At 40.1% G+C, this 10,003-nt stretch overlaps 1 protein-coding gene across 1 annotated transcript; it reads right to left on the reverse strand.

Moving 5' to 3' along the window:
- Positions 1–601: 601 nt before the first annotated feature.
- Positions 602–9,498, reverse strand: LOC134495568 (sulfotransferase 1B1-like). Its single transcript, XM_063301086.1, has 7 exons — positions 9,129–9,498; positions 7,769–7,897; positions 7,576–7,673; positions 7,353–7,479; positions 5,814–5,908; positions 1,815–1,995; positions 602–820 (listed from the first exon to the last, which is right to left on the reverse strand). The coding sequence occupies exons 1-7, from the start codon at positions 9,307–9,309 to the stop codon at positions 711–713; spliced, it is 921 nt and encodes a 306-aa protein (XP_063157156.1). The 5' UTR covers positions 9,310–9,498; the 3' UTR covers positions 602–710.
- Between the last annotated feature and the right edge of the window lie 505 nt (positions 9,499–10,003).

The following is a 10,003-nucleotide window of genomic DNA, read 5'->3' on the forward strand; positions in this document are numbered from 1 at the left end:
TGATCAGGAAAAACAGGCTGTGCTCCAGCAGACTGATCATATCAGCAAGTGAAGGTGTTCAGTTTGGAGGAGAGGGTGATAGATTTGCAGGTCAAAACAAGAAAGTGCTGAAAAGTAAGAGTCTTACTTTGTCACCAAGTTTCCTATTGCATTTACATTGCTTGTTTGAAAGATAAATACTTGTATTTCTTTCCCCTGGACTAAAGGATGCAGTATAACAATGGTATTGCTCCAAGTCCAGTGTAAATGAGTACAGATTGTGATGTGCATGGGATTGATGGTGGTGTCGAAATCTGCAAGATAGTGGGCATGGGGCTTATTTATATTATATATATATTACTCTGGGCAGAATCCTCACAACTATGGTGTCACAATCCAAGCCTTGTCCCTTTTAGTATGTGACACCTCCAAAAGAGGCCGGGCTTGGATCATGAGTCTGTGCCCGCCATCTTGCAGATTTTGACCACTCCCCAATTCCTCCTGAGTACAGGACTATTCCCTTCAGCTTCTAGCTCTTGTAGTTTTATCTGGAGAATCCAGGCCCTTTCCCCAAACACTCAACCATTTCAGAGCCCATTTTTTCCCACTTCGACACATGCACTGCATCCTCATTTTTAATAGCAATCTCGTTTATTACAACAACAGTGCAGTGCAGGGGACTGTATGTTGCTTCTTGACAAAGTCCCAAAGAGGATCATTTCCCGAGTCTGTCATTCTTCCTGGAAATGTAAACTTGTCCCTTTCATCTTCTGCTGGTAATCTGCATCAAATGCCTCCATTTGAGCCACTGTAAAATAATTCTTCCAGTCACCAACTGTACCTGAGGAAATGCATAAGTAAGTTAGTTAGGGGGAATTTCAGAATCAAGAAGAGCCTTGCATTACATTTGCAAATTCCATTCCACCACACTCTCTCCTAATTTTGGGAAGATTTGAGATCACTATCCATTTTTTTTTAAAAGGCAGTTCTCCTTTCTCTAAAGAAGGCAGAAGAAAGATCAGGGTAGAGCTACTGGTAGATCTCAAGAAGATTTGTAGTAGGACCCCAGTGATAAAGTTACCCTGCTTCTGCTTTCTTCACAAAATTAAAAAAATAAACCCTGGGATGGCTCCCCTATACATCATAAGATTTCTGAGTGGTTCTTCCATACTTTGGTTTTGTATGTTACATTTGTATCATAGTTGATTTCATGGGTTCTTCTGCTGTACTCTGACATCCTATGCATATTCATTCACAAGTGTGACCTACTGCCAGGAAAAGTTTTAAAAGATGGCAGCTCAAAGCGAATCCTCTGAAGAGCTTGCCTCCCCCCGAAAAGGGCTAGTTGCTTTAAGGTCTGGACCATGGACTGGGTAACTCTGTAGGGCTTGACTATAAAATTAGGTGGATAATCTGCTGCCCCAAACCTGTTTTCTGAAGCCCCCAGCACCCACTTGAAATTCCTGAAATCACTGACACTGTTTCCTGTTATTTTGAGGCAGAATACACAGAAAAATTATAATGTAATACTATATGAATGTAGCCCTAAAATAGAATTCATTGTTTAAAAAGTAAAGACCTTACCACTCTGTTTCCTTCCCTTAAATTCAAGGAAAAACAAGAAATCCCAGTCTCATCCCCGTGCTTGGCTTGGCTTTCAAGTCATCCATTCATTCACAAAAATCTTAAGGGTCAAACCATGGCCACCAAAACATTGCTTATCCCAGATATAAAGGCTCCTGATCCAGAACTGGTTTAAATTGCCTCTTTTCTTCCCATTTTAAGGAAAGTTACTCTGTAAATGGAGACCATCACTTTGAGGTTCTTGAGCTTACCTTTCCTCATGAAGGTGCTTTTTGACCTGTCAAAGAGGATACTGGGTACTGTTTCATAATTTGCCATGGGATTGTCCTTCATGATCTCAAATGTTGCCTCATGCACTATCGTCTGCACAATGTCTTCAGGCAAGTCAATCTCCAGGAAATCTTTTACACGGTGGACTTCATGAGCTAAATCCTAGCAGAAAATAGGCATGGATTGGGAAAAGGGCAGAATGTGAGCAGTGTAAAATTAATCTACTGCAATCTCTTAGATGCTGAACAGATTGGTGAGAGGATGCAGGAAACTATGGGTGGATAGTTTTAGCCCCAGAAGTCAAATTATATGACCTTTGGATCTATTTTACCTACATCTATTAAATCTCCTAGCATGTCACAATTGTCCTGGCCACTAACTTGGAGGAAGCAAAATTTGATTTCAAATGTGTAAGAACAACCTCAATGAGAAATAGGCATTTCTTTATGATAAATGTGCACTTTGCAGAGATGTGAAGGCTGGAGAAGAAGGGGAATGGACTAATAAAAAGACAAGGGAAAAAAAGAAAAAATTGAGAGGGTGGAGCCCTGAGGGTGAGCTTTTACTCCTACCTGTTACATCTTTCTTCATAACTCTTACTTCTCAAGTTCCAGTATCTTAAACTGCTTATGGGACAGTTTACAAACTGGGTTAGCTTCCAGTGTTAACCCATAATATGGTTTCCTTGATTCTGATTAAGTGTGTTGTAGTAATCCACCAAACTGTGGTTTATTCAAGAAATCATGATTTTAAAAACCACAGCTTTCTGCAATGTGTGAACCATAACGTTTATTGGATGTACCTAAGTTTACTATCCTCTAAAGCAAACACATTCTTGTGTTCCTTGCTCCCTGTTTGAGAATACATTTCCTCTTCTCCTGTTACTAGGATATTTTAAAATCAGTTATGCAAAGCCACTCAGCGTTATGTTCTTTCAACCAGGAAAACAGCCTTTCAAAAATATTTCCAGTAACTTTACCATGATTTACCCCAAAATATTACAACATATCCGTAACAAGGTTACAAAACAATGGTAACTCGATCATTTTAGTCATTCTTTGTCTCTCAGTGATACTTCCCTATTTACACATTATTTCAGCTATAACTGCTATGAAATTTGCAGGTTTTCTGGAACTATTCTGTCTACAAGAGACAATGGGGGGAGGGGATTAGTTACCCAATGCTATGAAGTAACATTAGAACCTCCAGACAGACTGCAGTCCACTAGCCCATGAATCAACTGCAGGAAAGTCTGCAGGCACAATATTTGCTATTGAATGGCTTCAGTAACAAGGCTCGAACTGGTGCTATTCTTGCAGTTTCAATGTGAGACAAACTGAGGACAGTGATTGGTGGTTTTCTCTGGCTTTGATTCTCTCCCACCAAGTGTCTCTTGCCAGCAGAAAAGTAGCCACCAATCACTCACCTTAAATTGGGGGGTGGGGGGACAGGGACAGGGTTGGATGTTTGAGGAGGGTGCTTGGAATAGCGTGTTTAGCCTTCTGAAATTGCCTAAACCATGTCCAAAGGAAGCCAGGCCAACAAGTCACAGATGTGTAGAGGGGCATGGGCTGAAGTGAGTGATCAGTAACGAGCAAGCTCCCTCTTAACTAGTACTGTAAAGGAATAACAGTGTTGGAACTAAGTCTTATTCTCATGGCTGGTAGCACCCAAACGTAGCCCACAGAGGCCATGGAGCTGGAATTCAGTAGATTCATAAAAATCACCAGATCACATCGATTTGGTGACCTCATCCTGACATCTCTTGAGATTTCACTTCATGTTAGATCTTATTTTAGACTTCTGGAGGAAGATACGGTGAACTGAACACAGCTCCAAAAAGTGTAGCCGACAACCGCAACGGAATGAAGAGCCGGTGAGTAGCCAGACAAGGAGAGGAGATCACCCACGAGTGCTCCAGACGAGAGCTCCTCTTGAGAAGACCACAAGATTGCTAAACAAGTCTCCATCAGGTTTAGAGTTCTGGGAGACAAGGGAACAGCCATCTTGCTCAAACTGCAGTCAGTTCACCTAGTTCCTTTTCTAACTGCTTTCGGAAATTGCTTGTTAACTACTTTTCAGCTTTAGGAACCTTTGGAATGACAGGTTTTACAGCACGGGGTGAATTTCCTTCAATCCTTAGTGAAAGAAGTTTTAAATACAAGATTAGGTAAAGGTAAAGGTTTCCCTTGACGTAAAGTTCAGTCGTATCCGACTCTAGGGGGCGGTGCTCATCTCCGTTTCTAAGCCGCTGAGCCGGCGTTGTCCGTAGACCCCTCCGTGGTCATGTGGCCAGCATGACTACACGGAACGCTGTTACCTTCCCGCCGAAGTGGTACCTATTAATCTACTCACATTTGCATGTTTTCCAACTGCTAGGTGAGCAGGAGCTGGGACTAGCAACGGGAGCTCACCCCGTCACACGGATTCGAACTGCCGACCTTCTGATCGGCAAGCTCAGCAGCTCAGTTAAAAAAATATTTTTTTGGAGTAAACAGCGAAAGGGTGATTAAAACTTTGATTTTCGAAAGTTATAAATGGACTAAGGGTCCAGATAAATTTGAAATAGGATTTTGGAATTAATTATAAGAATCCTTCCTGTGGGAAAATACTTTTGTTTTGAATTCTTTAAAAAAAACTTGACAGGATGGGACTTTGAAGGTTGGGCACTAGAGGGAACTGGAAGGAACTAAAGATTACAGTTAAAGGAGAAGAACAAATGTGACTTACTAATACAGAATGGAGCAAAATATTTCAACATTGGACATATTGAAAGGTATTATGGAACAATGGACCCAGAAGTTAATTTTAAGAGTGTCTGCCTCTGTGGCTACACTGTGTCTAAAAGATGTTATGGAAGAGGAACATGTTCTACCTGACAAGATTGAAACTGAGTTGAAAGTGGATTTACAAATGACGGGCTACAAGAATGACATGGAAAAGGATGTTATACTGGACATACAAAAGAAACTGGCTGATGTCTGAATAATTAAAAGGGATATACAAATAACAAACCAAGAAAGTGACTTGGATAATTTTCCTATATTGGATTTACAAAAGAGTCTTGTCAAAGTTTTGAAGAATTTTGTGAGAAGGGACAAAGAAAAAATGAAAAGAAATCAAGTTCTATGACATTATTTGAAGGGACTAAAGATCAAGATTGTTTGAAGTAAAAGGAATACAAAGTTGGTTTATATGATCAAAGTTAAAATAGATATGTTGTTATCTCTGGTAACCTTTAATGGACTTTGCTGACATCAGGACTGAAATGAAGATGCTTTATGGATTTGTTTATAGATAAAAGATGGGATATGGGAAGAAGAGATCAACTGTTGTATTTTAAGAGAAGGTGGTAAGTTATTAAATTGTTTATACTTGTGAAGAAGGGGGTCACTTCTTTATATATTTCTTTTCTTCTTCTTTACTATATTCTTACTTTTCTTTCTTTTCTATTTTTCTTTCTATTTTTTCCTCTTTTTCTTTTCTGCATCTTTCTTTTTATTCTTTTATTTTTTTCAGTTTGTATTAGCTTTTACTGTTGTAATTACAACCTTTACTAAAATTACTATTAAAAAGAAAGAAAGTAAAATCTCATTTTGTGTGAAAACATTAAGATCTCATAAGATTTCAACATTCTTACTGAAGATCTTTCATTCTCACCCAAGAAGCTAGGTTTAGGTGCTTCATGAGATTTCACTGGGATGGGTGGGTGTGTATTAAATGTTGTGGGATGCTCTAGGCATTGTACAAGGACTGGCAGAATCTTGGCACCTATGGGTATTATGTAGCAGGCCGCTGGCCTAACTAGCTCATCATCCTGTTTTCCACAACAGCCAATAAAATACTGTACCTTTAAACCCCTTAAGCAGGACGTTAGAGCAATAATCTACTGATGCTATTAAGAAAACGTGATTCAGGACTTTTGGTAATCCTTAAGATTCTACAGAACTTAAAGGATTTCTCCACCACTTGGAACTTACTTTTTTCATGTCTTCATAGAAGACATAGAGGATACGATGATTATCTTTCTCATCCCAGTAACGCCGCACATGGTCATACCAAGATCCCCAGGGAACTAAGTCACAAATCAAGTAAGATGGAAAAAGAACAAGGATCATCATTCATTTAATAAAATCAATTAATCAAAAGCAGTGCAATAATGTAGGGTCACTTACCAGTCAATCCCACAGGGATCAATGGCATTTACATCCCAATAAGCGTGTGCTTCCCTTGGCTTTTAAAAGCAAATGCGGCAAAAGAGTGTGGGGGAGAAATAATTGGGAAAGCGATGGGAATTAGGCTTTGAGATGGACGGAGTAGGCAGGACAGAAGGTAAGGACATGAAAATGAAAGGCGAGCAGTCTTGGGGTACATGTGCAGAATGTGTTTCTATGGAAGGGATGGAGGGTGTCAGGATGCATGAAAAATAATGAAAAAAGTGATAAGAGAAAATACTGTAACTGGATTTGTTTCTATTTGGAAGCCACTTTTGGACTTTTTGCTTGTAACAAAAAAAATGAGGTTTTGATTTTGGGTTTTGATGATTCAATGGTTTGATTTTAAAGAAATAATGTTATTAAATGTTTAATTAATAGCAGGAGATTAACTTTTATGTGCTTTTATATTTGTGTTGGAGAGGGTTGGAAGTTACCTGTCTTTATGTTTTTCTGTCTGTTATTGCACTGTTTTAGTTTCCCTTGTTTCTTTTTTAGACTTGTATTTATCTGTTCTGTATTTTGTGTTATATCTTGAAAATTAATGAAGTTTTATTGAAAAAAGAATGAAAAGGTGATGGATTTATGTGAATGGGATGCAGACAAGTGAATGGCATTGCAGGGAAGGAGCATGAATGGATGGATGAGTGGAGATGATGAAGTAATGGGTGAGGGATTACAATGAGTATGGTTGGCTGATAGAGTGCGAGGGGAGTGTAAACGAATGAATTTATGCAAGAGAGGTGTGCATACGGCTCTTACTCTTCCCACCTTCAGCTGCCACATTAACCCCCCAAAGAATACCTACAAGGAAATGTAGGCCCTCAGGTTGAAAAAAATCCTCCCCCTCTCTGATGCACATATAACACTGGCGTCTTAATTGATTTATCATTCTATCAATTAAATCTGCATACGTGAATATAATCCTTTGGAAAAATTTATATTTTTATCAAGGGTACCTGCACATATTGTAAGTAAATAGCATCACCTCAGAAGAGGCATGGAACTGAGGATGCGGATTGTAATTTGTAATTTCCAAAAGTGCTTACCTTTAAGAATTAAAAAAAGAAACATGCTTTTTAGTCAATTGAAAGTTGATGTGCAATGCGGGCGCAGGAGGTCCACCTCCTGTTATTTTGAGGGAGGGTTCCTGGCAAACTGAATGGATATGGTGTACCTTTCTCCGTTATTTCCTTAACATTTATTCAATAAAATCCTTTTGGGCATTTCACTGTGGTTTGAGCCTGTTCTCTCTGAATCCCAACAAATCCATTGGGTACGGGCTGCCTGCCGGTGTCAACGTACCTTTGCCTTCCATGAATTTCTTAATGTACTCTTCCCAGGACCCTGGGTCTGGCTGGGTCAAGTTCATCTTGTCAAAGAAGTAATAGGAGACCAGATTATCCTTGGCATTGCGAGCAACATAGATCATCTGTAATGGGGTAGAAAAGAGGGTGATGGTGCATGAGGTGGTAGAATAGGACTGAGGAGTGGGGCAGGGATACGAGAAGGACTTGAATGAACTTACTTTGCAGTTATTTTCCCAAAAGGTTTTAGGGATGAGCTGGAAGGGGAGGTGGGTCTTGATCACACGAGGAGATGGAGCAGTCACCAATTTATCAACTCCTGAGGAAGAATCAGAGAAGAAGACATTAGTCCAACAGTCTATATGTTCAAGAAGTAGGGCGGGACATCAAGATGGCTATGTTTCCTGGTCTTACCAGAAGGTATAGGAGATGGAGAGCAGATTTCTAGAAATGGGATCCGGACGTGCGTGGGTGCCCGTTTTGCTTTTTTTAAATCATCTCTGTTCTGTATCAGATCAACAATTTCTTGCATCCATGTGGTACCTGAAAGCCCAGAGGATGGAAGCAATTAGGACAGTTGCTTGGTGACCTCCCAAGCCCTTCTTCCCAACTACAGTGGCCCCCTTTATATATTGCCTACATAATAAGTTGTACTGATGGGGCAATACTAATACTTATCATCACAACAAATGCAATATTGCATGTAGCAGAACAAATATACATACCATTTCATATGAATTAAAACAGCATCACCTGCACATAACAAAAAAGTATCAGCAGAATTGGGGGAAATCCAAGATTTGTGGAAACAAAAATAGTTTTTAGAAAAATAACATAGATGATGGTGGTGGGGAACCAAACAGCCCAATTAGGACTTAGCATGTTCTTGCCCACAGAATATACTTTGCTGGGGAGTAGAAATGGAAAAATGAGAATGAGGAATGGAGTTTCCTGAATGGAAGCATACATTTCATTTTAGGTCCTGTAAGTAATCTTAGAGGACAGAATACAGTGCAGAATACAAGACAGAAACATGTCTCTTGGTTCCCACAGCTCCTTATTTTCCCATACCTCTATTCAGGTTTTTTGAGACAGTACTGTACAAGTTAACAAACAAACCACTTACAGTTATACAGTTACCTACTGAAGACCTTCACTTATAGCCTACTCTTCACTTCTGAGACAGTAAGTTAATGCAATGTGTTGAAAAGCAAAACCTTGACAGCTACTTTTTAAAAAATCAAACCTGTGTTATATTTCTATAAAATCACAGGATTTCTTCTTTGAGAAATATCATGTTTTTCATCTGCTTCTTCCCAAGACATTTCATCCATCCAACAACTTGTTTTTGAAACTCAAGTGCAGGACAGTTGGTTCTAGTTCGTCCCAATGTGCAATTCCAACATTACCAAAACAGGAGCACAGACTGGCTCTCTTGTGTGCAGTCTGCTGAACTCTGGAAGTGCTCACAAAAAATCTACCTGCAGGTGGGCAATCCTTCAGCCAAGAAACAAGAACAGCGAAGCAAGAAACCAGCCTTCCAAAGGTGCAAGGAAAAATGCACTGCTCTCAGTTTTTCCAACACATGCACGTGTTCCAGATCCAAGATACTGTTTGTCACAGGCAGCTGAATTTTCATTTTTATTTTCAGAATAGAGCTTCCGTATCTAAGATTCACTTGTTACATTTTTGTGAGATCAGTGCTAACCTCATCTTTTTTCTGAATTTTGTTCTTGCAACCCTCCACCTGCTATATTGCCCCATAGCATCTCACCTGCTTTGGGGTAAGTTGAGATGATCAAGTCATCTGGTCGTGCCTGGAAGTTTTCAATGGGATCCCACTGATCTGCAATAGGTTCCATCAGGGGGATTCCATGGACCAGCTTCAGTGGATACCTCCAAAAGAGATGTGAATGCTTATGTAGGATATCATTGTAGTCCAGTTCTTCAGCCATGGTGCCTTTTCAGGGTTGAAAGTTGTACAGTTCTTCTCCAAGAAAATAAGAGCTCCTTCTTTGAAGGTTTTCTGAAGTTATTCTCTGAGAAGAAAGTTCCACTCACTCCTCTGATCTGTAGACACAGTTTGCTTTGCAGCCTTTTTATCTCATTCCAGAAAGTTCCACTCTTCTGAGAAATATTGCCTCATACAGGAAAGTTCAGCACTTAGCAGTACTTTCACTCTGTTATTTCAGCCCAGCCCATTGTTTACAAGCCATCTGGAGTGACAGAGCAGGGATACACCCAGGGAGGTTGGAATTCTGAGCATTTAATCTCAGGATGTTTTCATGAAGTCTTTTCCTGAGCAATTGACCTGTTCCAGGATCTTATAAGAGCTCCAGATTACATACTTACCACTCGGAATCCTCTAGTATCTTTTCAACACATCTTTTTAATTGACAGATGCCTCCTATCTGGAAGCAACTCTGCCCCCGCCCCCAATTCTCTGCAGTTGTTCCTGCTGCTGGAGCAGAAGACTCCTGCAGCCAGCCTCACAAGAAACACGGCATTTGCCCTAACCTCTCACACAACTCCAACTTCAGGATGGCTCTGGCACAGAGATGGCTGCCCTATTGGCCACGGAGGACATGTCTTTGTGCTGGAGCTTCCGTCTTAGGACCAACCTGCCATTGACACTGAAGACAATATACA

This window comes from Candoia aspera, chromosome 4 (genome assembly GCF_035149785.1).
Source record: "Candoia aspera isolate rCanAsp1 chromosome 4, rCanAsp1.hap2, whole genome shotgun sequence".
In the NCBI taxonomy this organism is placed as follows: Eukaryota; Metazoa; Chordata; class Lepidosauria; order Squamata; family Boidae; genus Candoia; species Candoia aspera.